The following is a 27,756-nucleotide window of genomic DNA, read 5'->3' on the forward strand; positions in this document are numbered from 1 at the left end:
TAGTGTGCTTTGTTTCATCTGGTTTCACCGGTGTTGTGGGGGGGTGGGGTGGTGTAATTATTTTTAGTTTTTCAGTATCTCTGATACAGATGCAAACTAGTCACTTAATTATAGGTCTTGCAGCATCTGAGAGCTTGTTTACAAAGCCTGTTTTCAGCATTGCTAGGATACTGCTAATCTAAAACATCCAGCTCTCTGTGTGCTGTAACAAGGCTTGTCATCCTGACATGAAGACTCTTTGTTCCATAGATTACTTGCAGGAGAGGGAGGGGGCTGCACCCCCCCGGTCATCAACCGAGAAGGGTTGCGAAACCACTTTGCTAATTTTCTGTGTTGGGGTTTGTGTGTCAACAGTGTGAAAAGAGAAGCATTACTGGAAATCGGGATAAAATCCCAGGGTCCTAGGTGGAGGAATAAGAGGTGAAGTGCAATCCAGTGAGTATACTGCCATTTAAATCAAGGTCAGTGCTGACTTCAAGGTGTATGTTTAACTGCTTTACAACTGAAAGTTGGGTAATGAAGAACATAAAGGCCTCATCTGGTTAATCTTCACCAGTAATTTGTTCTGCACCGTTTCTGGGGTGTACTTAAAATGATTTCTGTTAGGGTTTGATTTGAGTACCATGCATGTCATCATTGTAGAAAGAGTGTTGTGCTGTTGGGTAGAAAGAAGCATTTATGTTTCAGCTCTGTAAACCTAGAATCTTAATAAAAGTCATTCTAACCAGTCCCCACACATGTGCATCTATGAGCATTCAGAAGGTGAATTTTATCAGTTTTAATCAGAAATGAACCAAAGTCACAAGAGTTTGACATAAAAAGATGGATCACAGGGAGACACTGCATTGTTATTGAAAAGGCTGGGACCCCTGCCCTGGCCCAGCTCTGTGTGGTGAGCCGCACAGATCAAATCAAGAATCTCCCCTCCGGTTCCCACCCCGTTATTCCATGTTTGAACTGGGCTCTTCCCAAGCCAAAGAGAAATAAAACCAAAAATGGGAGTGGGCCTGCATGATCTTTAGCACTACTTTATCAGTGCCTTCTGTGTGTTACCACCCACGGGCTCTTTTTGCTCTGAGCAGGTGTGATGGGCTGTTGAGGGGTGCTCTCCTGCCTGGGCACGGGACCCGCTGCCTGAGGACACCGAAAATGCAGGACATTATTTTTTTTCTACTTCCGTGTTCCTATTCCTTCTCAGTGGGACAAGTGAGATGTTTAATCCCAACCCAATGCAAAAGTAACAGAATCCTCAGAAGGCAGGAGAAAGGCAGTCTTCATTGGGAAGGGAGAGCCAGGAGACCTCCGTTCTCACAACACCTCCCCCCCGTTTAGCTGTCCTCTTCTGAGGACAGCCCATCGATCTCGTCCTGGTCTCCTCCAATTGCCCTCCAGAAAGCTTTGGCCACCTGAAAGCAGAGGACAGGAGGGCTTTTATACCTTGACAATGTCCTGAGTACAGTCTCTTGCTCTCAGTTCTTTCATAACAACAGCGCTGGATGTGTCAGGAAAGACACAGCCAGTGCTGCTCTTAATGGCTGCAATGCACTTTACAGAACCCTTAAACCATCATTCATTAGACATGGTAAAGACCACCCCCAATTAGCAAATCAATTCCTCTGAAGAACTTGAATGACGCAAGACCCTTCCTGTCCTTAAGCCCGTGGGGGAAAGATGTGAAAGGTGTTGCGTTATCAGTTGTGGTTTGAGCTCAGTGGAGAGGTACATCATGGTTTCCAAGTGAAGATGCAGTGAGCTGTGAGGGGGCTCCTACCTTTTCCGCGTGGAGCTTTCTCTGCTCATGAGGTAACGACGATGCTTTGTCTGTGAGGGGAGAGAAGCACAAACTGGAAAAACTGACGTGCTTAGTGGTGCCTTCCTCAACCTCTTCCTCCTCTTTCGTCAATTGCCATACGTTAGAAATAAACAACAAGTCCAGCCTTGAAGAGCTGTTGCAGGGAAATGCATAAGTGGAGTGACTGAACAGTGAAGTCTTTATTCACTTAGTCTGTTAGTCTTTAACAGTGAAATCATCACAGCACTGAGTCAGACACCTGTAATGTTGGGAATCAAAGAGCAATTAAATGGCTCTTTATGAGTGGACTATTTTCTGCAATATGAACTGCCCCTAATACTGTGAGCACAGGCCGTCCTCTTTAATATTTTATAGCAGGTAAACTTCTGAGGCCTGTCCAGGCTCTTCTCAACAGGGTGTCTAACTCTCATTTTCACAGGTGGATCTCTTCCAAACCTTAAAGCCCAGTTCAGGTCAGACTATTGGGCTCCCTGCTAGAGGATGTCACATGACCAGGTTAGGTGGGTCATGCTCGCCTGATCCATCAGACTGTTTCTGACGGGACTTCCACTTTGCATATGAAAGAGTTTACCTTTCATCTCCTTCAGCTTGGTAAAGAGCCTCTCAAAGTTCTCCACATCAGAGTCTCTGGTGGTGAGGCTGGCCAGCTCTTGGATGTCCATGTCTGTCATGGGATCTGCAAATAAACACAGACCGCCTCCGTTAAAGCTCTACTAAAGGAAAGATAGGCGTATTTCAGCTATGACACCTACTCTACATCCCAACAAGATAGCCTGGTCTTCTATATCAACAAGTCTGTCCTTTCTAGTCCAGCGGAAACCTACTGTTACACTGTTCAAAGAGGAAGGATGCAGAGGTGGTATTTTCAACTAACCAGTGAAAGTCCTTTTTTAAATTAGAGATTTATAACTTTAGAATACTAAGGGTACTATGAACAAGAAGGACAAAAAAATTCAACAGCCAAGCAAAGAGATCTCAGATATTCTGGACAGGTGTGGACTCTTAATTAAGATCGGACTGAGAGCACCAAGTGCATTAGTGATCTGTCAATTTCGGCACCACACCTATCAAGCTGTGCATTCACATCACTGAAATACTGCTTATTCAGTCTATGCCCCCCCATGTTCATGTTCTTGAGCTAAAGGTACTTGAATCCAATCCCTGCAGGGCACAAAACAATTGCATCATTTTCACCAAACCTAATTAACAGGAAATCAAAAACAAGCGACTTCCTGGTCTGACCACACTCACCCACAAGCGCGTCAATCTGAGTGTTGCTGTTGGCAGTAGCCTCTGTCCTGCTGTGGCCAGGGCTCCCGTGGGTGTCCTCTCCTGGCTGCTGGAGGGACTGCAAGGACAGGACAGAGAAGCAGTTCATTCTCCCCATTTGCCTGCCTGTCCCCTTCGCCCTGTGAAATAAGTGAACCCCTTGCCCCGCAGAGAGGCAGAGAGAGAGGCAGCAGGGGGACTGACCTGTGTGTCTTGGCTGGTGCAGGAGCTGCTGTGTCGAGATGCCACAAGACTGCTCATCAGGCCGAAACACTGGGCTCGCTCTGACAGAGGAAGAGAGCGAACAACTCCAGCCATTAGAACAGCATTAAAAGTAACAATGCACAGAAGCTCTCCTGAATGTCATCTTCCAATCAATACACCCATCAATCCATTTTCTAATCACTTCTTCCAATTCAGGGTCATGAGGGGGCCGGAGCCTATCCCAGCAAGCAATGAGGCACAGGGCAGGATACACCCTGGAAATGTCATTATCTTTTTTTTTTAAATCGGCTCTGAAGTGTCCCATTCCTGCACTGTTCTCCACCTGCTGTTTCAGTAAAACGGCAGCAGACCCAGGTAAACCAGCTAAACCTTCCTTGAACACCATCGCACGAGGGCAGGTTTTTACATGCTTGTTTTTATGCGCCGGGTTTGTTTTTTTAGAAAGATCGGAAGATGATAACTGCTGGTGTGGGGGTGAATGAACTCCGCCCGGCCTTTTCAGCACATCTTCTCAGACGCTTTCAGGGGATAGGAGAGACTGAATGATGGGGCTGGGACGGAATGAGATTGGATTGCTGTTGGACACGGTCGACAGAGAGCGAGCGCCTATGCACACACGCACATCCTCTCCAGCCAGGCTCCTGATAAACCCTAGCAAAGCCCTAGCTTGGGGAAAAAAAAGGCTCCGCCAAAAATTCCTTTTTTCATTGTGGATGTGCGAAAGTCAGGTTTTGAGAGGGCAGCTTGGAAAAGAACCTGGCATTCCTAACTATTCCCTGTAGGATGCCAACCCCTGTGTTCCCATGCCAAAGCGTACCATCCTTCATCTCCATATTAGACCACATGTTGGCGTTGAGTGCCTGAACGATCCGCTTCACGCCTGTCGACTCTGGGAAGTCATCTGGGGAATGAACAGAGAGCACACTGAGAAACGCTGGGATGCCAAAGCAATCCAGGGTCTAGGAACAGCACAGGCACTAGCTGTGAAGAAGTGTTAATCGGCATAAGCATGTGCGAGTGTCTAGTGCGACTGTACGGCAGTCTGTGTGCTTGGCCCTCACCATCCTCATCGGGCAGATCCTCGGGGTTGAGTTCCACCAGTTCAAATCCGTGGGACAGGCACCACTCCTGTGCCTGCTGCCTGGAAACCCCTAGAGAGAAAGACATGGTGCCCCCTGCTGGTCACATGCAACACTTCACAAGACTCCAGCCAAATGCTATTTACTGTCACACTAGAAAATAGTTCCACAGAAAGTTCCTTTCTAATTATTTTTGAAAAACATACAAAAGCCTACCATGCAGTTTCCACTGTATTCTTTTATAGTACTGTGGATTTCCTATTTAGCAAAACCCAAATAAACTGAATTAAATAAAAGTGTATGGGACAGGAACAGAGGCACTGGTAATTTAGTTATAACATTATGGAATCATCAGTTTTCATTTGATATCTAAGGGTTTTTTTTCCTCAGTTTTCAGTTCAGTACCACTAAAAAACACTAATCATCGATTCTCTTTTCAAAAACAGATCAAAAAAGATCCATGACTGTTCCAGAGAGGTCACGGATTTCCATTTTTTTTGCAATTCTGTTCACTGGAAGCTCTTTTACTTCTATAATCCTCACCAACACTTGTCTTTTCCTCTGGTAATCCCGAGAACTGGAAAAACTCAGATGGGGCATGTTTAAGAACTGAAGATAAATGTACAGATTCCGGGAACAAGAAACACTCCAAGAAATCTTTGCGCTGGCTCTATGGATTGGCCTCTGGCGGGAGGGAGCTGTGCTAATCCTGGTCAACGGGAAGAAGCACGTGTAGCCTGCACGCTCGAGCTCACCGCTGTCGCACACCCGCTCACACACCAGGGTCAGGACCTCAGGGGCCACATCCTCCACTACAGCCAGCCAGGGGGCCACGCTGTCCAGTCCCGCCTCCTGCAACACAGGGCACGGGCGTTAATAGCTGGGCTTCCGTCATAGTCAGAGAATGGCTCAGCAGGACAACCGATCCACACAGACACAGCTGTGTGCAAGCTTCCTGGCCGATGAGCCGAGGTTGGAGCAGTTGAGGCCGCCAAAGGTCTGAGGTTGGCTTACCGTGGTGCTGTCAAACCAGACGACGAAGGCCTGCACGCTGTCCGCGATCTCCGCTGTCACCAGGTGGGTGTTCGGCACAACGCACAGGCTGACCTGGGCAGTGTAGTACTTGTTGTTGATGGTCCAGGGGTACCAGCACACTGCCCCCTCCTGGCGGGAGGGCTCCGGCACAGCCGCTGCACCCAGGATCTCTATAGACACAGAAGGACAGAACGAGTGAGCAGCCAGGATTCCACCAGCTGACAAACAGGTACTCCATTACCTTGTGTTCTTTTCACACTGCAAAATGTCTCTGACCAACAAGTGTACTCCCAGTTTGGTAATTAATTCAACTACAATATCAGGACTTGATTGTGCCAAAACCCAGGAGCAGAATTTACAGGAGAGTCTGATGGGCCTGGGTATCAATCATGAAGCTCTCCCAGGGGACCTCTTTGAGCAGTGATGACAAAACCACAATCCTCTCCTTAACTATCTGCGTGCACTCTTAATGGACTAATGGCATCCCAGTTGCTTCCAGGTATATGACTCCACTCATGAAGGGTTTTTCCATGCAAGTACAACCTCCCAAATAGGAATTTGGACCCAAATAGAAACCTGTACCCAAGCCAATCTCATTCTCAATCATAATAGCAATGGAATGAAAAGAATATGTGTTTTTAAAACATGTATATATAATATGTATTTTGAAACCCAGATGGGCACTCCAGGCTGCTCCAGCACAGGACTTGGATGAAGCCAGTCCTTTTACAATAAGACCTATCAGCTTATCCGACGACATGCTTGACTGGCAGAGAAAGAAACAGTGCTTGGTGTTCGGCTAAGCAGGTTATTTTGGATTGAGCCTAATGTTTGGATTTTATATACAATTCCATTTGTTAGGTACCGAGAGAGGGATTATGCACACGGTTAAGCTAAACCGCATTAACAAAAATAGAACGAAACTAATCAGCACAGCTACGAAATCCGTTGTCACAGCTGAGTACCGAGAGCCCCTGACCCTCTCTGTTCATGAACAGTATAGGCCCCGACCATCTGACAGCTGGGCTTCAAGTGATTTGCAGGCATTGCCCATCTCACAGTGGGCTCTCCCTTGCCCCCTCTCCTCTGCGCCAGCCACCCTGGTCTGCATGCAGCAGTCTGATTCTGCACCCTGACATTGGGGGCAGATCCCCGAAATCTTGTTTCAATAACTTCGTATTTCGTAATGCACCACGAGCAAGACGAGGGCTGGACATCATCGTCCATAAGCACCGTGAACGAGGCCCGGCCTTCACGAGGAGCCTCACAGCGCGAGATCACTGCCCCCTCCTTCCCGTCAGCCCCCAGCAGTCCCATGCCCCCACACGCTGTTTCGGCGCTCGAAACTCGAACGTGTCCGTGGACGGACGGAAAAACCTAGCGTGTGTCTCAGCACTGGAGAACAACTCACCGGACATTACACACAGCCAGCCCCCCATGGGGTGGACGGTGCATTGTCACTCCGACCTCCCTGTCGGCTTCATCAAATGACTTGCCCCAAGATTCATTTCAGATGTCTTGTACAGTGGATCGCAGAAAACACACTAGAGCTGAGGTGCAGCTCAGCCGTTAAAACCTTTCTTTAAGGGCTAGAGATTTCATTTTGATAACCCTGCGCTACAAACCCAGCTGCTGGGGGGCCTGGTGTCTTCTGGCATTCGTTCCACTGAAATTCTCAGTCACCTTGTTGACTTCACTTGAATTAACAGCTTCTTACTGTAATGACTGTAACCAGACACTGAAGTGTCAAATAATTACAAAAACCTTAACTTTGCATAAGAATCAAATAAGATTAGTTGTTAAACTGACATGTTGGAACAAAAATCAGAAGACACAAAGCCTCCATAAAAATAATTTCAGGCCGTCTGTTCTTTTGACTAGTGTTCTCTTGACTATACTATCCTGTATAACCGAGACCAATCACTTCCTACCTCGCTACCAAAAGTATATAAAAACCCTCAAACTGACAAAAGTATTATTGCGTTTCTTTGACGAGCTTGGTTTTATTTTAATACGAATAACCTACTTGTTTCCGCTGCGTTTTTTATAGTTCATGTATACAAACGAAACGTGCGGAATAGCGGGTCAGGACCTGCGTCGCTACCCTGAAGTCTCTCCGGCCTGCACAAATTCTGAAGCCGGGTCAACACCGCCACCTGCTGGAGCAGTAGCATCACTACTCGGCGCAGACGGATGTAGGAGACAAGTCACTGAAGCCGTTTCCTACTGGCTACTTGGCACTTGTATCACTTGTGACATGTGCCAATGATTTTCAAAACTGGTCAATGACAATTCAAAATAATAACTGGCATGCATATTACATATGAACGGTGTCGCTCATATGTAATTATCAGGTGTAACATTGATGATAAGGTGAAAAAGTGATGACTGCTCTAAGTAAAGCACAAGCTGGGAAAGGCATGGTCTTTTATCATGATTCAGTAATCAGCGAGCCAACTGAGTCCCGGGTTCTACAGCAGGAGGCAGGGAAATCCAGTCCACAAGTCATGCAAGCTTTTCTTAAGTTGCGTTGAATTAGAAACTGGCTAGCTCTTCAAAAAAAGCAGATGATGGGAGCTCTTTAGCAAATACCCAATTCGATCAAGCTGCCGTGTTCGGAGCTGGAATGAAAACCTGCGGGACTCCAGCTCTCATATAAAGTGTGAGGGTATCCAGAGATTCCAGGGAGAACTGAGGTCAGAAAGGAAGCAGATTCTTTTGACCTTGGGCAACAGATCCACAGGACACCATGGGCCAGAACGGGCCTCACATGTTGTCTCTACGTGAAAGGACGTTAACCAGAAAGCAGCGAAGAATTGCACAATTGGCTTAAAGCCCTGTTTGTCAGCTGAAGCCTCCAGTGCTGAAATGGCTTGAAAAGCTGACCACAGTGACTTGGTGTCTCGCAGTGTCCGAGTGCGAGTGAGGAAAGTGTTCAAACTAACAGAAACGAAAACAAAACTCATATCTGTGTGTGCCCCGAGACGGAGTGGCGTCCTGTCCAGGGTGTGCCCCGCCTGTATGTATGGAAGGATGGAAAACTGCAAAGAGTGAAAACATCTAAAATATAGCTTTTTTTTTTTAAACGCAGCTGTACTGTAAACCAGCCTTCTCCAGCTCAACTCCTAGAGGGACCAGTTTCTTCAGAATTTTGTTCCAAACAGAGAAGTAAATAACTACTTTATTAGACAATTCCTTCATGTCTTTTACAAAAATAATCTTAAGGTTGAATAATCTAAACACTCCCTGTAAAGGTATAGTTACCTATAAAACGGTTTGGTGCACAGCGAGAATGATTATTATTATTATGTTGCTTTATTGGCCATATAAAATTTCTTGCATTAGGAATTCATCTTTTTGCATACACCAGCTTGCTGTCCATGAGACACACAGATAGGGAGAGAGCATGGGGTCAGAGCACAGAGTCAGCCATTGTACAGCACCCCTGAAACAGTTGGGGTTAAGGGCCTTGCTCAGGGGCCCAACGGAGTAGGATTCCTCTGCAGGATGCGGGATTTGAACTGGCAACCTTCCAGTCACAGCCACAGAGCCACCGCTCTGCCCCAATAAGGAAACGGGCACCACCCAACGTGGGGCACGAACCCACGTCCCTGAGATTAAGAGTCTCATGCTCTACCGACTGAGCTAGTCGGGCACTATGATTGTGTTATGATGATAATTAATTAAACCAGCTATGTAACGGAAGACTGAAAGACCTCTGGGATCTTTATTTTAAATGTTGGCTTGTGATCATTAAGCAACATCTTCCGATCAGCAACCAATTAATGCCCAGCCTAAATCTTTGATGGATTTTAATTTAGAGGCAAACTGACAAAACCTGTCCCACTAACCTGGGGTTAGATCCTAACTGTGTTCCCATCTCCTTCGTTAACAACGTTCTTTTAATAGCTAAATGTATAAACTAGAAACGTTACCGGACGTATTAGGTTGTTTCCTTCTTTTCTGCAAAGAGAGGATGTCCGAGCAGGCTGTCCGCCTGCGCAGCAACCGGAATAAATGCTTCACGATTACTATACTAGTCGTATATGCAGCTCGAGTGTTATGCACAATGTGTTCGTCCATTCATGTTTCTGCGTTCCCCTAACAAACCGATCTAATTAAAATGTGACAGCGTTCGCCTGCCAGATGTGCAAATGAGAAACAATAGCACAGCACCTCACTTAACCTTGAGTCCAGACAAGATTTACACCACAGACTCAAAGCCAGGCTAACAGATTAGATTCGGACACTTACGTTTAACCAGCTCTTGTTCTTTGAACCCCGGATCACAGCTCGTAACGAGGACGCAAGGCAGTGCCTCTGTATCCCTTTCCTGCTCTGTGGATGACATCTTGAATCTGTCAACACAAAAGCCTCAGGCGGCACCTTTCAACTCTGACCCGCTGCAGCCGGCGAATCACTTCCGACTGCGACAGCAGGTCGGGCTAAACCATTCCAAATTCAGATACAAATGTGATATCAGCGGATAAAACAGACTTGTTGACGTAAATTCGAAGTTAGTGAAGCCGCATACAGCATGAAACAACGGTGCTGTGTTATTAACGCTCCTGGAAATGAATCCTGGGTGTTTTAAATTAAATTGCGATAAAAGCCTGGCGTATAAACATGGCTATAACTGGAATTTCTAAAGAAAAGGGGGATCCTATCGCACTTGACATTTTTTGTTCCTTCAAGGTCTATATGATATGCTAATTAATAACTGTCTTTATACGTTTATGTAAATTATCAAATGGTTTTTAGCGACATCGTTCCCCCTATCCTGAAAAGAACTGTGGAAGCTTCTGCGTCATGTTGCCATGGAGGCCGTCACGTGGTGTACGTTGTCATGGGGACATAATGATGTGTTACTGTCTGTGGGATGAATTGACAGACGAGCAACACCGCTAATTGACACAATTAAACAAGCCGAATGCTAACTGGCACCTCGGCCAAGATCGCACGGAATGGCCGATATAATAAAAAATACCGATGAAGTGGGCAACATTTTAGTCAAGGTAATAAGCCGTAAACTTTGTTTTCCGTTAAAAAAAATAAACCTCCTACATTTCGGAAAATGAATGGGTTCGCTGGAAGTTGCTAATTAGTTGAATTAAATAGCCCATTCTGCAGTAAAACCTGTCTTTGTAATTGTTAAACGCGCCGAGGCCCTCACACTGCAGGGCTGCAGTAATGCGGTGACGCAGTCACACAGCCAGCTCGTCATTAGGCACCCCCTGCTTCGACTGAACTGTTTTAAATTTAGCTAAAGAGATTTTTCATCCGCGAAGGTGAAAAGTTAATTAGTTATTTAATGAACACTTTCGGAATCTCACAGAATTAACTGTATTGTTGGTTAAATTGCAGTCATAATAGCCGAGATTTGTGTTCTCAGTAACGGCTGTGCGTTGGTGTCAGAGACGGATTGCGGGGCTTGCGTCTTCGTTTGGCAAGTTCTTGTGCTGCACTATTAACTCACTATCACAGATGCATCATAATAAAGGATTTAACGCCCTTTGTTTTTCAATGTCCACTTTTTTATCATTATTAGTTCTCCATCTAATTCCTTGAGTTTTCTGTGTCAGGTCGTTTCATTTCTTACTTAAGGCTGTTCGAGGTCAGTTTTAATTTCTGTGGCTGAAGCCGAGTGACAGGAGACATATTTCCCATATCCCTTGGAATTTTGGGTGGTTTTCTACAGTTTTTATACCGTATTAAAATATAGTCCAAAATAAAATCTAAAACGTTAGTATTAAAAAGACCTCTCTTTTACTTTATCATTTCTGTTTGATGAAGTTAAACGTGAAAAGGCAATGGTTTCAAAGACATGGATGGATGGATCAGTTTGATTAATTTTTTTGGCCTAACCCTTAGTCCAAATCAACTTGTCTGTCGTATTAGAACCTTTTAAGTAACTGAGCAAAACGTGAGTTAAAAAAAGGGCACAGACTCTGTGTTAGCTCTGTGGTGTGTAATTGTGGACTGGCCCCCAGGTGAAGGAGGACCTGTGTCAGCTGAAGCAGACCCTCACTCGGGTCACCATCCAGGGAGCAGGAGAAACCGTGGACATCCAGGCCCTCCACACGGCCATCCGCCGGACAGAGAATGGACTGAGGGTCAGGGCGCCGGGGTCAAGGGTCAAACACACTAGCGGGGTGGGAGCTACTGTAAGAGAAATCTGCTTCCTGTTTTCTGGAAAGGAATGCAAGGATGTAAAGTTCACATCCAGGGGGTGATCTTGTAGACAAGGATGAGACTGCAGTGTTATATGGGGAATATGAATATGTGTATTTTCTGATGTATTTACATCAGGCAAGTTAACGTATTTTGGAATTTTGGAAAAGTTTGCCCTGAAGTAAAGTGCTAGGGAGATCGATGCAATGTTCAACTCACCAAAGTTTCCTGTGGAAAGAAATAATTTTATTAACAGGAAGTGAGAGATGTAGATGTGCCTAGCAGTTTCTGTGCTTTAGGTAGTGTTTCTTGGCACTGGTACGTCTGTGAGCACTTCCTGTAACGTTATTCTCTCCTTAACGAAATGGAGTCATCGTGCAATTGCTTCTGAGTGTCCATTGCCATTTCTATGCAAAAGATCTTAGCGCACATCAGTTTGGAACTGCAGACTAGGTGCACACCAGTCTAAGTGTGATGACTGTGTATCTGCAGAAGCGAGCTGAGGAATATCTGAATGCGGTTAACAGGCAGGTGCTGACTCTCCCTGCTATTGAAGAGGGTGAAAAGCCAAACACACAGGCTGCAAAATGGTAAGAGTTTCATCAATCGGAATACATTTGTAAATATATGTGAAGAGCTACGAATTTCAGGGGATTCATTATTCAGATCTGCTTGGTTGTTAATACAATGTACACAAGTTCCTTGTACATGTGTAGTTAAATTGATCTTGCTCTAAATACTTTTCTCTTTTCAACCAAGTAAGTCCCATTCTTCTGTACTCTGCTGATATTGGTACAAGAGGCTCATGAATTATGCCTCATGTAAAATGGGTCAGATTAAACACTTGTTCCTTTTTCTTCCTCGTGGAAGTGCTGATGTACTATACCTGAACAGCACACCAACATATTTCAACATGTACTTTGTCCCTTCTGGCTTTGCTAGTGATTTTAATGTATGTTACATGTTGGAACTTAAGAAATGTTTGAAAGGAGGGGATTTCATTCATGATGTCTTGTTAGGGCTATTTCTTGAAGGATCCTAGTCAAAGAGTTTCAGTGACATGGCAGAGTAGTTTGTTAAAGACTTTCTGAAGATAAGGCTTTATTTTCATTTTCTGTTTAGGAAGCCTCAGCTGAAAACTGTGCCTGACCTGCGACTGCAGAGGAGCCCCGATTTTGGAATGGCTGGGAGACCCTCACCTGGGGAACAGGTAATCATCACTCTCTCACATATTTGATGCACAAAAGAACTGTAGTGGATTTAATCACAGGAAATGTAAACAAAGTGAAGAATCTACAGACCTAAGAATGATAATATGTTTTCACTGTGGAATTTGTTACACTGTTAAAATGGAAACAGTTTTGAAGCTCAGGCCTGATCAGCCTTTCAGCAGACTGCTGTGGGATGTGCTGCCACTCCTCCAGTGGAGCTGCACACAGCTAACAAAGGCTGTCTGGCTGCAGTTGTTTCCTTGTAATGGAATTGAATCATTTGCTTTCCCAACCCTGAGCACCTGGCCTTTATACCAGAATACATGACTTATATGCTTAGTGCATTTAGCAGAATGACATATTGCAGCTTGTTTAATGCAAAGTGCAATACATTCCATTAAGTATAGTGAGAAATAAAATATTGTTTGATTTATGATATACTTTCACCAGATCAAGCAGTGATCACAATAGAATATTGGAGGGCAGATTATCAGTTGCCAAATAATCAATGATTTACTGGATAAGAAAACAGTACTCGCATATTCCTTGTATAGCTAAAACCTGCACACTTTTTAAGCTTACCAAGGTGTCCCTAAAAGGCACAGTAAAAGTGAAGAGGTAATGCCAACCAGGAGTGTGGAGAAGATTTCGAACCCCCATGTAAAACCGCACATTTTTAAAATTGGCATTGTTTTCGGAGGTTCACATGTTTCCTTTCATTCGCAGCATAAGTCGGGGTTGCGCATGAAGGTGATGTGTAACCCCGCTCACCCTGCGCACAGAGCTCTTCTGCATGAGCAATATGGCATCCGACTGCCAGGAGCGAGCCCAAGAAAAGGGGGTTCGGTGAGTTGGGGCCTGACCTGGCCTGGGAGCTCTGGCACACTGAGATGTCTCTGTTATGGAGAGACTGATGTCTTCATCTGTCCTAACAATAGGAAGCTAAGGTTTCTCAACAACAGCAATGGTCTCTGGTATTTGCAGATTTTTTGTTTCTTGAGATTAGAGTGGTTTTCAGCCCGAGTAACCGAGTGGTTTTTTGTTTTTTAAAAAAGAAATACATTTATTTACAAAAAAAGCATCAGTCCCTAATCATATTTCCATCTGGAGTCTGTGCAATCTACTACAGTGGATTGAAACCCAGTACAGTCACCACAGGGGTCTTTGCACTTCCAGCACTCGTAGCACTGCTGACACTATTGGAATAGTCTTCCCATTCTGTGGGGTCTGTACTTTTCTGAATTTTCATATCGCAGCATATTGACTTTCTGCTCCTTCCACTTAGCTGTGTGCAGCACATCAATAGAAGTTGTTCATCCTACTGGGAAAATTTGATTAGGAATTATTACAGCTGATTGAGACAGATTGTGCGTTATTATAGGACAATAGACTTTGGATTTCCACCTCCATTCATTGCCTGAAAATCAGCAAATTAATACGCTGCCACTGTCAAGCGTTGAAGAAGAAGAAGTTTTAAGTGAACAGATGACTACCGTCAGAATCCTCTCAACCTGGAAATAGAGATGTGAAGGTCACCCGGGCTGTGATGACAGGGAGAACATTTGTTGGTAAACAAATTAATCTTTCGAAAGGTCGCCATTTGTTTCAGCGCCTTTCCCCCCCCCCTCTTCCTCTCCCCCCTCACACTCTCCGCTTATCCTTTATCCCTCTGCTTGTCAGGACGGATGGGGCGGCAGTGGTAGGGGAGGGGGGGAGTCTGTCACTCCGGTATGTGGGGCGCAGTGTGAGCCGGCTGTTTGGCCGAAGGAGCTGCGAATTTGCAAGATATCAGCATTCCTTGAAGAACGCCGGCACCTGATTGCTGCGCTATGGGCTGGTGGTTTACAGCTGTCTCAGGACAGGAGTGGGTACCTGGCCCTGCATTCCAATAAGATGGGCGCATACTTTCCCAACTGGCGCGCACTGGCCCTCTGCCCACTGATACCCAACTGTCTCAGTCCCAGCCAGCACATTTCCAGCTCTTCCCTTCTGTGCCGGCAAAAATGTGATTTCATTTTTTTTTCTTTCTCACCACCCTCCCCTCCACCCCCCCCACTACCACCAGAAAAAAACAGATGTGTTGTCTTTCCAAAAAAAAAAAGTTTGTCTTTTTTTTTCAACACCTGCTGTAGTAGGCCGCTGTTCTGCTGGTGATTACAAGATCAGCAGATAACTATAATGGCAGTGATACAAGCCGTGGCAAGAGCAATCAAACAAGCAAAAAAGCAGGTGCTAAATAAATAAAAGGAGGCCTGGAACTCATCAAATCAGTCAAACTTTGTTTTATGTATTGCTTTTTTTGTGAAAGCAACCTTCACAATGTGCATCCTGTTTAAATCAAGAAATCATAAAGTAAATATACATTATCCCCACACAGATCATGGCATTAGAACCACTGTGTGATCTGAGGCAGCTGATTTTTTAAAATTTAAAAATCACCAAATTCTATGAGCCCTGCAACTTCGAGCCACTCACCTTTCAACACGCCCTCATACTGGAAGTTCAGTATTGACTGGAGGAGGGGTGAATCCCTCAATAATAGCACTGCCTTCCTGCGAGTGCCTGGGAAGACGCAGAGTTTAACGATACCCTGGCTTTCTCAGGGTTCAGCTGTGTTCTTTTGGTAACTGGCAATCGCCACATGGTGATCCAAGTCACAATGGGCTAATGAAATGGCCCAGGATTGAACCAGTTATCACAGACCACAACCTAAGACAGAAGACAAGGTGGAGTCTAGAGGAAAAAAGGTGGAGAGGTCCACATAGGGGTGAAAAGAGGAAGGGAAGAAAGGAGGTCAGACTCTAAGAGGGACAGTGTTCATTGATGGAAGAGGAGGAGAGATGGCTATGAAACAGGCAGAACGGGAGAGAACGTGAATACCAGTGGGAGGAGAAGAGAGGGAGATTTGAGTACAAAACACCTCGGGGGGAGATGGGAGTGGACCCAGGGAATGGTAGGGGGACACAGGACAGAACTTTGGGAGACCCGACTGGAGAAAGTCACACCTGGTATATGTGAGCAGGTAGGAAATGAACCAGGTGTGAACAGAGCCAGAAATTCTTGGGTCAGTGAATGTTGACCGGTGAACAGAGTGATCCCCAGTGTCAGAAGTGGCATAAAGGTCAGGAGGGCTAAGACAGAGGAGGTGAAAATGGCACCAGCTGAATGAAAAAGGCTCTCTAACCAACAGAGGAGCTGTTTCTAAAGAGCGTGGGGAGCAAGACCCGGACTAGAGAGGGTCAAGCAGCAGCTACAAGATGAAAGCGGGAGGCTGGTTAAGGGTTTTAGAGTGATAGGGGAAAAGGGAAGTCAGAGTAGACCAGGGAGGGCTGGAGACCTGAAGGTCAGTGGATTAACCCGCTGTCCCACCCATCACCCACATCTGTAGGATTGAGGGATCAGGAATGTTTTTTTTTAAGAGTGGTATTTCAGGCCTATTCAAAAAAGGAAGACTGTCTCAGCTTGTAGAAACTTGATGTTGTCCAGTGGGTTCATTTTGGTCCTTCTTTTGTATGTTTATATGACTGTTACTACAGTCTGTATTAATAATTCAGCAGTACTGACTATGAATATGTAACAAAAGGAAAGTTGGCACTTCATGCCTTGATTTTTATATACCAATCTAACAGTCCAGTGTGCCCTATCTTTTAAATATTAACAGTTTATAAAATTAATATTTACTGTTGAGCAGGACACCTAACGTTTATATCTAACGGCAGAAACGGTAGAAACCAGATAAAAAAGAGACCTGACTGGTAAAATATTACAACCTCTTGATTTACTTGTTCATTAAAACTAATTTTAAACAGTTGTACAGTAAATGGATGTTTATAGGGGTTGCTCAGTATGGATAGCATCTGATAAATTAATACACGAGAGAGGAAGTCCAAGTTTATAATAGGTATGAAAAATAAGACAGTTAGAAGTTGGGAGGGGTTAATTACTGATCCTGAAAGGATGAACATTTGGAACATGAATGCTGTCAGAGAATCCAGACTCACAAATCTGTACAGCTGGAGAAGGAAGAAAAAAAATACAAGTACTGAAAGTGTCCCCTAACCACCGCTGACCAGATCCCTGCCAGCTCTTGATTGATAGCTCCAGGGAAGGGAGCTTATTGGCCAGTTTACAATGTCATTAGCTGCTGGATCCTAGCTCCTATGTTCTTTAATGAATGCAGCAAATCTGCTAGTTGTTAACTGCAAAAAAGGGAAAAAAGCCATATTTACTGACATCTACAAGCTGCCACAATGCTGATTAATGGATGCCATCTTCTCATCTTCCAGCCCCGTACAAAAGAAGTTTGAAGCATAATTCTAGCCAGTGACCCGGAACTAATAACCTTCTACTTGAGCGGGCTATTGAGCTGAAGTGCAGCAATAAGTTCTAAGTCTTTGTTTCCAGTGGTCCTCTGGCCCCCCAGGGCAATGCTGTGCTCCAGGCAGGAGTGTGGGTGATGGGTGGGGCAGCAGGTTAATGCACTGACCTTCAGGTTTTCGGCCCTCCCAGGTCCGCTCTGACTCTGATCATGACTCTTGAATGATTTTGGCAGTGATACCACAGTACCCCCCCACCTGCACTTTGCTATCTAGGGTCTGCCACCATAAACCTACAGTAGCTGACTTTAAGCAGGACCGTGGGTTTATAGAACTGTGCAAAGGAATATTTGAACATGGCTACCAAACACAGGTGTTGAGCTTTCCCACTGCTGAAATACACAGAGACAGAATGAAAGAAAACGGTGTACTAGAACTCGAGCATTTAAGTCAATAAAGCCCCAAAAGGCGTATTACCTGCTTATGTGCAATAGAATTAATCTGTTGTTTGCTACTGATGGTGATAGAAACCATTTAAATCTAAGAACATATTTGAAAAAAGCCAACCAATCAGATGTATTAAATCTGTTTTGCTTGCTTCCTCCTGCTGCAGTGATTACTCCAATGGCCTGTTTGATTGGGAGGGTAGAAGCTGTAGGCTTGTAGTGTTTGGTTTTATTATCTTCAGTGAAAGCAAATGACTGCTGAATGACAAACGACTAGTGAATAAATTGCCATTTTAAGACATAAAAACATGCCAAGGTAACTATATAAACTTAGGTTCCCCAGTATGAAGACCCAAACTAGGTGGGTGTACTTTCAATTCTGGTTTAAAAGTAACAATAGATGTAAAGGAAGAGCGTCACATTGGCAATGCAAAAAGGGTAGACTTTCAAGCACTCCTCCTGTCTCCTCAGGCCCAGCTGCAGAAGGTTGTCCATGGTCCCACAGTGGGCAGTCTTGCGGTGGTGCCTGCCGCCCAGCGGAACAATCCCTACCTGGCTCCTCCACTGTCCCAGAACGATATGAAGACAGGTGAGCCAGTCGCCCAGGGCTGGCATCCTGTTTAAAGCCTCCATTGCTAGAGAGGAGAAATCCATGCTGCCATTTTCATTGTTTCATGTTTACACTTTCAGTGCTTCATCCCTGGCCTGCAATGGCTGAGAAAAACTACCTGTTACTTTCTGTGTAGTTGAGTGATTGTGCATCAACCAACTAATCCACCTCTGCAGCTGCATGTGTCTATGAATTCAACCCCGGGCTGTCATACAGCAAATGAAATATGCAAGCCGATTGTGTTACAACTACCCTGTAATTTCTGTTGACTGTTGACCAGGGAGGAAAAAAGAAAAACCACATTTTTAAGCAAATACAAAATGTGGCATAAATTGGAAAAAGATTGTTGTATTTTCATATTCTGTTAGTTGTGCACAGTGGCATGATCATGATATAAAGTCTTATAAAGTGCCCAATATTGCTAAAATTGCACAATGTTACGCTTCCACCGCAGTTTAGTTTAGTCCACAATATTGCATAATGTATGTTTAAAACAGACATTGTCCTCCAATCATACTTGTCTCCTTTGGCTCATTGCTCTTTAATCTTGGAGGAACTGAGTCAATCTCCCGACTGACACAAGCGGTAGTATTTCTGTCCTTTCATTAGTTAAGGCAGAACGTCAAATCCTGCTCAAGACACCAAAAATGCAAAGCTGTAATATGATGTGAAACCAGCCATGCCAGTCAAAAATGTTCATTGAAATTCTCATCAGCAATTCATTGCCTGTAAAATATAAATGGATAAAATGAAAGATGAAATTTCTACCGCAGATGTTAAGGCTTTTAGACTTAGAATTATATATTGCATTGGTCAAGACAATTTTTGGTCACTTTTTTAGTGTTAATATAAAATGTATTTAATATGGATTCAGACTGACTGGTTTCCAAAAATATAGGAGGTGACGTACAGTATAATGAGTGCAAACAGAATATTGTTCCAACAAATATTTCTTCAACAAATAGGTTACCCTGACATTTGTAAATGACCTATTTTAGTAAGGTGCTTTATTTTAATTGATTCCACTAGGGCCTTAGCTCTAAACTCTAGACAGAAATGTCCGTCAGGTGTGTTGTAAGAGTCTGTGCTGTGTCTTGCAGGTATCTCTAGCCTGCTGGAGAGGGGCTTGATTCCTGCAGCAGCACAGCTTATCCTGGAGCAGCCTCCTGTCCGACCCCAGGCAGCTCCTCTACACGCCAGAGACAAGGCGCCCTCTGCTGGAGGGACAGGTCAGGGCCACAGAGGTGGAGAGACAACTGGCAGAGGTGTATAGTCTAGTTCATCGTAATATACAGTATGATAAAACTTTTATTTGTATTTTACCTATTTGGACAGTGCAGTGGCTTTCTCAGGACTGCATACCTACAACATTAGGGGTGCCCATCACATTTTACATTTCCATTTTTAATAAAGAAACACGGAAGACATATTCCTAAAGATTGTCCTACTGCATTCGAACTGGTCCACAGGTCCTGTGTCTGGCAGAGCTGTGGGAGAGAGGATGGATCTGTCCTTGTCCTTGCGTGAGGAACTGGAACCTGGATACAGCAGCTGTGACCCCAGCTGGCAAGCTCCCATCCAGGGCCCTGTCACCCCCCCACCCTCTGTTACCTCAAAGAGATCGGCCACCAAGCACCGACCCCCCCCAGCACTCACCTCCAGCAGGCTGTGTCCAATCGTGCCAGAGGTACAGTACTGCCCAGCTGGCCTGTCGTGTCTCAGTAATGGTCTGCCTATGAGCATTGTCTGCCCTGCCATATTGAAAATGAGCAGCACTGACACAGAGATAACAAAGTAATATGGCAAAATCATCATAAATACCTCCATGTATGGTTTGTTGACCTTGTGCATCAAACAGGTCCTGATGCAAATGTGCAAGCAGACGGCTAGCATTAAAGTATAATTTGTGAAAGTGCTCTCGAAAAAATTGGGCAATTCCACTGTTTTAAACAAAACACAACTTTTGTGTAAGCATTGTCTTTCACTTTCTAACAGTTTGTATTAAAAAATAAATCTCTGGGCTATGAGTCTGGAATGCAAGCCCTCAAACTCTTATTCTAAGGAAAGTAGCATCTCTTTTAAAATAGAAGATAGAGGAAACAGCATGAACAAAACATTTTTAGCTCCTCGAAAACTATACTAGAAGAACTGTTAAATTATTTGGGGTGATATTTATGCCATAACATGATACCACTTATTTTTAATACACTCATTACACTCTGTGACTGTAATTAAATTAATTAAGAAACAATTCAAACCCTGATGTTTGCAGCACTGACTTTCTTCCTCCTGTAATGAATGCCCAGTAAGAGGCCAAAGTCTTACCTGTGCGTTTTGGAGTTCTATTACATGATTAAATAGCTGGGGCTCTTACTGTCAGTTTTGAAAACTTCAGATGGATCTTCTTTTCGGTTGCCAAGTTGAGCAGTTTTAATTTATACCATGCACACTTCATGGAAGAAAAGAAAGGAAACTGAAATGCATAATGGACCCTAGAGGCACTTGTTCTCTTGTCATGTTATGTAGTTCTCTCCATCTAGTTATGCCAGATGTTTTATGTTTTATAAATACGTAGAATACATTAGGAAAAATAGCCACAAGCCATGCAGAGAATGGTGATTTTAAGTGAGAATTTTAAAAAATGACAAAATGGTCTCGTTATCTGAGCAGGCATTTCCCTCCGATGTTGTGGTTTTTGTGTAAATACCTGCACACGAATTGGCAGTAGTTGACAGGCTGAATGTGGGAGGCACTCCTTTTCCTGTGGTTATACAAACCGAACTACCAAAACATGCAGAGCATTCTGATCAGCTACCATATTTCAGGAAAAGTTTCACTAAATCCTTAGATTGTTACACCAGTAACAACCCGAAGAGCATAATCAGTCCCCTCTTTTTCTGTGTTTCTCCATTCTTGTATGCATTACTGCGTCTGCAGCCTCTACTGGTGATGGAGCCTCTCGGCTCGAGCAAGAATCTCTCCTTCACCATTCTCAACGGGCAGGTGGAGGAAACCGCCCCAGAGTTCTCCAGATTCAAGCGGCACTACTGTCTTTCCTGGGGGAGCCTGGCAGGAGCGCTGAGGAGGCTCACGCAGGTACTGCGGGAGTATGCCGTGCCCGTGGCTGTGGTGAGCGGGCCAAGGATGGCGGAGCTGGCTCAGGGCGGAGAGCTTGATGGAGGAGGGCTCAGCTCGGGCGACCTCATCTCCACTCTGCTGAACCAGGAGGAGGTGTGGGAGATAGTGCGACGCCCTGGCCAGCGCTACAGGGGGGAGGGCGGGACAGAGGCGGCTGCCGTAGCAATTCAAACCTCTTGGAGATGCTACCGTGTCCGATCCGCCTACCTGCGCTACCGGCGGCAAAAGTGGGCGGCCGGTGTCATCGCAATCTCCTGGCTACTGCATGCTCAGATGGCACGCACAAGAAAGGCCCTGCAGGCATCTCGGCAGAGACACCTGGAGAATTTCCGCAGCAGGGCTGAGGTGAGCTGAGCCGGCAGCTGTCATCTCTCTTTCTCCATCTCTGTGTCTCTCTTTTTCCCTCTCTTTCCTCTTCCTGACATCCCCCGCTTCAGCGCTCGCACAGCTCCCGTCCCCGCCACCCCCTTCCTGCGATCTCTCTCCCATTAAAAAAAGATTCCTTTGTCGCCTTGCAGGGATTCAGGGTCACCAGCGACAAAACAAATATTGGGAAGAAGGAGCCTCGAGATCTTTTTTGATCTGGCTGTCAGAAAATCAGTTTCGATCTCTGTCTTCCGATGTGTCTGAAGCAGAGAAATATATAGACTTACCTTTGTGGCAGTTTTCATTCGGTAAAAAGAAAAACAATACAGCTTCCCCTTGTCTGTGCCCTGTCATCTTTTGGTAACGTCTTTATAAACGCAGACAGCCTTGTAATTAGTGCTCACAACTTCGGTTCTGTTTGCCTTCACTCTGTTTTTTTTTGTGCTTTAAACATTCATATTCTGTTAATTAAACCCCCTAATCTTCCCCTGCCAGTAGCATCATGTAGCCGGCTAATTGAATTAATTGGGGGGAAGATGTTTCTAAGTATGTAATTAATTTAATTAATATAATTTATGCTTGGCTTGTTTCTGTTAAAGCAAGTAAAAAAGACAAGCTTGACTCCCCTTTTTTTTTTGCCTTCCAAGCCTTGACTTGATGAATGTGTGCGCAGTCCTGTCACTGATCAATGTTTGTCTTGATTTCTAGCATCTGGCAGCCAACTGGAAACACATCAGGTCTTCCAGGAGGAGTATTATCCACATCCCGTCATTAGGTACCTCTCTCTCCATCAGCCCGCGCTATTACCCCGCTGTATTACGGCGGCGTTATTGAGTTCAGGGAGGGCCTCTTGTCTTATTCAAATTGGTCTCGGCAGGAAAATGTTCTCGAGATGATGAGAGTAATAACACAGGGGAGCCCTGCGCTTCAAACGCCATTTAATTTGGAGATTAAGCAAATAAAAAGTCATTACAGAGGGCCGCTTACACGCAGGCTGAGGTGATTTGCCTGTAATTCACTTTCATTTATAGGAAATGAACTATAAAGCATTCGGATTTTCTTTCGTGTCTTTATTGTATGTGGATATTTTTTTCCCTGCTTCCGTCATTATTATTTATTATCGCTATCCAGCGTCAGGCCAGGGCTCTCGTCTCTTCCACCTCTTGCAGCGCGTGCTAGAATGTCTGAGGCCTGGGGTCTCCGCAGCCCCACCACGGCACGCGGAGAACAGCGGGCTCTGTGCATCTGCACCTCGTGTTTGTGCGCTGGCTTTAATCAAATGTGCAGTCAAAATGATAAGCTACATTGTCTGAAATTATTTAGATCTAATTACGAGCAGATGGGATGCTTTATTTGCACTTAGGGCGGCTGAGCGAAAGGAAATGCTGTGTGAACAAGAATAATTAGGAAGTTGAATAGTGGCGTTTTTTTGTGCTTAAATAATCCGCACTTTCATGCTAATTAGCAGTAATGTAATTATTTAATTACATTTATGCATTTTAAACAGCAGCTCCTTTTTAGAGCTCTGAGGTCCTGGAAGTGAAACAGATTTATTATTTTGTTTTTGCACGTTTAGTTATTCAGTTGTGTTGCAACACTGCAGCAGTGCTAATGACAAATTGTCATTACCTGCCGTGAGTTTTTCAGTCATGGAGACTGCACACAGGGATGCCGTGGGAAGCACACAGGCTTAATTAGACTTAACTAAACTTCAGAACCCCTCTTTGTGCTCATTAACACATATTTATGCCTCTGAATGCAGTCTTGTATCTGATGCTCAGATTTAACCTTCAAAATATTGGTAAGCAAGCCTGATGAGAGCAAAAATAATGTTAGTACTTGTTTTAATTATCTGGTGAAGAAGAATGATACTTCTTAACCTCCCCCGCAGATCAGAACCAAGGCTCTTGCTTTCTGATTGCATTGTGAAATAGTGAATAGTTTTATAATTGCACTGCTGATGAGGCAGCATATTCTAGATAACAATCTGTTTTTCTCTTTGCTTGCCAATTGAACTGCGCATCAGTGCTAAAAGACTTAATAAAGCAGAGACCTCTCCACAGTATGCACTGAAATCATTGTGCACAATTCAGGCAGATGAACAGAGTGCCTGGCAGGCTGGGGTTATGGATAGCTCAGCCTGTAATAGTTCCACCAAACAGGCTGGGATTTATGAAAGAGAAACAGAATAATGTCAAGGCAATTAATGGAGTTTTCACTCAGTGGAACAAGTATGCAGAAACTGGTATTTAATTATAATGGATAAGAAGTCTAAATTCAACAGAAACAGCAGAGATATGTTCTTGTGAGAAGAGAATGTGTTACGCAGTACTCTGGGGCTCACAGACCAGTGAACAGGCACATGGTTGTCCAGGTTCTAAGAGTATTGTTGCCAGCGGTGGCTGCACATGCTACTAGCCTGTGACTTGCGCAGCAGACTCTCTGTTGTTCTCTGTTTCTTCAGAATGCAACATCGTGCCCAACTGACTGTTGTAGATTCCGGGTGTTTCGTAGTTGTCCCTATGCAGATTCCTCAGCTGGTTGCTCTGCTCTGGTTGACAGGGCGCTCTCAGCCTCTGCGCTTCAGCCTGAAGGACCTGGACATGCAGCAGGGCACACAGCTGGGCCGGCTGTGTGATGTGCGAGGTAGGAGCTGCCGCATCGTGCCTGTGATCCCCACGCAGCTCGCTCTCAGCCAGAGTACCAGCCGACCTTCCTGCTGCTGCATCCCACACCCTCTGTCCACGGGTGCAGAGCCCTGCTGTGCCATGTATATGGGCAAAGAAGACCTGTCCAGCTCTCCCGGGCCGTGGCATCTGAATCACCCTGTAGTCTGTGACCAGGCCCATTGGGATGCACAGCTGCAGAATACCACAGTCTGCTGTGCTGTGCTTTGCTTACATTTTTCTGTGTATTTAAAGCATAGGATGCAAAGAAATTCAGGTTTATTTTGCCATTTCCTCTTAATTGTGTAAGCTTTTGGTGCGCTTCTCGTCAGAAGCGCTCATCTCTTTGTTTTTAGTAGCAATTGAAAGAAAGTGACTTTCATGGCAAAAGAATCTCTCGTTTGTATCTGTTAAACACTCTGCAATTGACAGATCCCTGATTGAGTATTGACTGCATATTGATCATGGTTATCTAACAGGCTATTATCAGGTTATTGGAGGCCATCTTTTTCAGAAATGTAATCATTTGCTTTATTGAGAGGCTTGGGTAAAGTAACACACACCAAATTGTCACTACGTGCAGTATCTACACTTTTAACAGGAGTGTAGAGTGGGAGCTTGTTTGTATCAAGGCAAGTGCACTGTAATAAATAGAAAACCTTGGTGGCAAAAAGTATTTTTTATTCTGCAAGTAAATTGGAATTTATTACTACTAGTGTGATGGATTTGCTTCAAAGGCTGTGCCTTAGTAAACAGATTCCTACAGAGTCATTTATCCACTCCTGAAAATTTGCATAGAAAGGAAAGCAGTTTCTTTCTCGAACACCAGCTATGGGTCATGCGTGGCTGTGTCAGTACTGCCTGTGCCTTTTCTCTGTTTCAGATGAGAATGTGGAGGTGATCTACGTGTCTCCTGTAGCGCTGGGAGAGGAGATGCAGCAGTATTACTCCCGGCTGCTGGGGCTGCAGGGGGCTGTGACCAAGGCCGAGCCGGGGGACACCCCCACTCCCTCCGTTCAGCGCTTCACCATCCTCACCCCAGACGCCCTCGGCTACTTCCCAGTAAGAGCCCAGCCAACTATAAGACAGCATCACACAACACATGGCAACTCCGCAGTGCTCAAACTCGCATTATGACAGAGTTTGAGAATTTCTTATTATCCATCTACCCACTTTCTAATCGCTTTATCCAATTTAGGGTTGTGGGGAGCCAGAGATTTGGTGCCAAATTCTTAATAATAATATAAATAATAATAATAATAATCTGAGGCACCACCTAGTGGTTAGATACAGCTCCTCCAATGTCAAAAGTAGTGTTTTGTCCAAATTGAATATAATTTGAAGCATTACAGTATATCTAAATCCATTATAATTGAAGAAATATTTCTAGATTCTTTCTCCTCCTTCTATGGAAATGATTTTATAATGAAGATATCAAGCATGCATGTGCCCAAACAGGCAGGCTTCTGTAGCACCTTTTGTACCGCACTTAATTGTGATTACAGCCCTTCAGCTCTCTCGCCTTGATATAGGGGGCGCCAGAGGTGTTTCTTGTACAGGATGTCTGAGTGAGTCTGCTGACTCTGACGATTCCATTTAGAGAGTTTGTCCATATATAAATGTTGAAATCACCATTTTAGATGGGTTCTAAATCAACTTTCAAAAGCAGGACAATATAAAAAAATAATGCTAAACAAACACATTTTCAGAACATAAGGATGGAGGAAAGTTGAGGAGGAGGCTGTTCCTCAGTGCTTTGTGCTTGCACCCTTCAGGGCCCGGCTTCCAGAGCTCACTGATCGAATTCATTTGGTTTCATAGGTTTTGCTATGTCAGTTGACTTGGATTAGCAAACACTTGTAAGAAAGAGATTTAAATAAAATAGAAGTGAACCCTTTGTGTACTTTTGGAGTATTTTTTGCATGTGGAAGTATGTCTTTCGTGAAAAGCAGTGCAGCAGAGTAAAACTGTTAAATCCCTGCACTGTGAGTCATTTGTTCTTGATGCCATGTGTCTAAAAGCACATCTTTTTTATGAAGCTGGTGTAAACCAGCTGCTTTGAGCAAATTAAAAAAAAGGTTTATTATTTACAGGTTTATATTTGCAGGAATCGGCGTCTTAAAACTCGAAGGAGGACCAGCCTAATACCTGGAGATGCTTTCGGTTTTTAAGCCATGTTTAAAAAATTACCAACTGAGCAAACTGCAGCGATTCCATCTTCAATCTAACTGTTTTATTAAGGGTGTATCAATATTGTGATAGCGGCCTTTGACTGATTCAGCAAAAGAGGAGAGAAATGGCTTTATTTATTGCCGTGTGTTTTATGCTTGGCATTTCCTCCGAGTCGACGTTTGGCAAGTGAGGAGTTCTTCTTCTTCATTTTTCCTATTGATTTTCTAGATGCTTTGATGTTAAACTATGCCAGAAGTGTCACTGAGATGAATCACTGTTAGCCAAGGCTGGCAGCATCTTTCGCGAGTGACAGAAGGATAATTCCGCGTGGATCAAATAAATACAGATGTGAAGTAATTAGTTGTATTCCCAAGGAGCCCATTGCCGACGCGCTAAAGATGTGAAGGATTGGGCAGCCTCCCACCAGCAGCTTTTATCAATTTAAAATGCTCAAGTACAGGATAGGTCACAACCCAGCCGGCTATTAATAATGTATCTGTTGTGTGTACAACATAATAAATTAGACCCTAGAATGGGTGCTGAAAAGGACAACTATAATTCTCCTAACGGTGGGGGGGGAATCTGTTGCCTTTTCCCTTTTTCTTCTTTGCAGACCCATAGCATGTGCCTTTCCACACTGCTGAAGTACAGCCCGCGGACGCTGAGGCGCATTAAGAACCTGATCCGAGGAAAGCCCGCCTATATCGTCGGGGGGGCCCTGCACGCAGATGACCTGGACGTAGCGGACACTCTGGGGGTGCCGATTCTGGGCCCCGAGCCCGCGCTGGCCGAGCTGTATAGCACCAAGTCCGGCAGCAGGAGAGTGTTTTCCAGCGCCGGAGTCGCCCTTCCGCCAGGTCACGGCGACATCTACACCCTGCAGCAGGTCAGCCCAGCCAGGGCTCAGGGGCTGGGAATGGGAGCTCATTCCACTTGACCGTGGCAAATCTTCTCCACCCTGCGCTTTTAAAAGAAAGTTTCATCTGCAAATCCTCCAGATGCAAACTGTGTCATTTATGTAATCATTTCTCACTGCAAAAAATATAGATATATTTTACTCTTGCAGGCTATAATACAATGAATGTGCCAGTTCTTAAAACTGCAGCTTTAAAAGTCATGCAGCTACAGGACAAAGCTGGCATTACTTCCTTTCTGGCGATTTGAAGTAGCAGTCATATTTCGAAATATTTAAAAATCTTTTGAAAATTATTTTTTATGAAAAGAAACTGTTGTGAAACT

The 27,756-nt window shown here is 44.6% G+C and overlaps 2 protein-coding genes across 7 annotated transcripts in view; one reads left to right on the plus strand and one right to left on the minus strand.

Moving 5' to 3' along the window:
• Window positions 1-763: 763 nt before the first annotated feature.
• On the minus strand, window positions 764-9,830 carry aagab (alpha and gamma adaptin binding protein). The gene is made up of 10 exons (XM_006628739.3): window positions 9,676-9,830; window positions 5,401-5,591; window positions 5,142-5,238; window positions 4,369-4,458; window positions 4,125-4,208; window positions 3,287-3,366; window positions 3,065-3,161; window positions 2,385-2,489; window positions 1,772-1,821; window positions 764-1,406 (listed from the first exon to the last, which is right to left on the minus strand). Exons 1-10 carry the CDS (start codon window positions 9,770-9,772, stop codon window positions 1,329-1,331), a joined length of 969 nt encoding a protein of 322 aa, XP_006628802.1. The 5' UTR covers window positions 9,773-9,830; the 3' UTR covers window positions 764-1,328.
• A 230-nt stretch (window positions 9,831-10,060) lies between these two features.
• iqch (IQ motif containing H) overlaps window positions 10,061-27,756 on the plus strand; it is a 36,997-nt gene continuing 19,301 nt past the window's right edge. For 2 of the 6 annotated variants that reach the window (XM_015343099.2, XM_069190566.1), the window contains exons 1-13: window positions 10,062-10,436; window positions 11,412-11,534; window positions 12,085-12,182; window positions 12,715-12,802; window positions 13,530-13,649; window positions 18,037-18,154; window positions 19,276-19,440; window positions 19,645-19,862; window positions 21,113-21,658; window positions 22,388-22,454; window positions 24,242-24,325; window positions 25,229-25,407; window positions 27,131-27,403. In XM_015343099.2, the coding sequence (XP_015198585.2) occupies window positions 10,386-10,436; window positions 11,412-11,534; window positions 12,085-12,182; window positions 12,715-12,802; window positions 13,530-13,649; window positions 18,037-18,154; window positions 19,276-19,440; window positions 19,645-19,862; window positions 21,113-21,658; window positions 22,388-22,454; window positions 24,242-24,325; window positions 25,229-25,407; window positions 27,131-27,403 (2,130 nt within the window). In that variant the 5' untranslated portion in view covers window positions 10,062-10,385. Of the gene's footprint in view, window positions 10,437-11,411; window positions 11,535-12,084; window positions 12,183-12,714; window positions 12,803-13,529; window positions 13,650-18,036; window positions 18,155-19,275; window positions 19,441-19,644; window positions 19,863-21,112; window positions 21,659-22,387; window positions 22,455-24,241; window positions 24,326-25,228; window positions 25,408-27,130; window positions 27,404-27,756 lie in introns of all 6 variants that reach the window. The other 4 variants (XM_015343102.2, XM_015343097.2, XM_015343098.2 and 1 more) reach the window with 4 other exon arrangements.

The sequence above is a fragment of the Lepisosteus oculatus genome, chromosome 5, assembly GCF_040954835.1.
Source record: "Lepisosteus oculatus isolate fLepOcu1 chromosome 5, fLepOcu1.hap2, whole genome shotgun sequence".
NCBI classification, from domain to species: domain Eukaryota; kingdom Metazoa; phylum Chordata; class Actinopteri; order Semionotiformes; family Lepisosteidae; genus Lepisosteus; species Lepisosteus oculatus.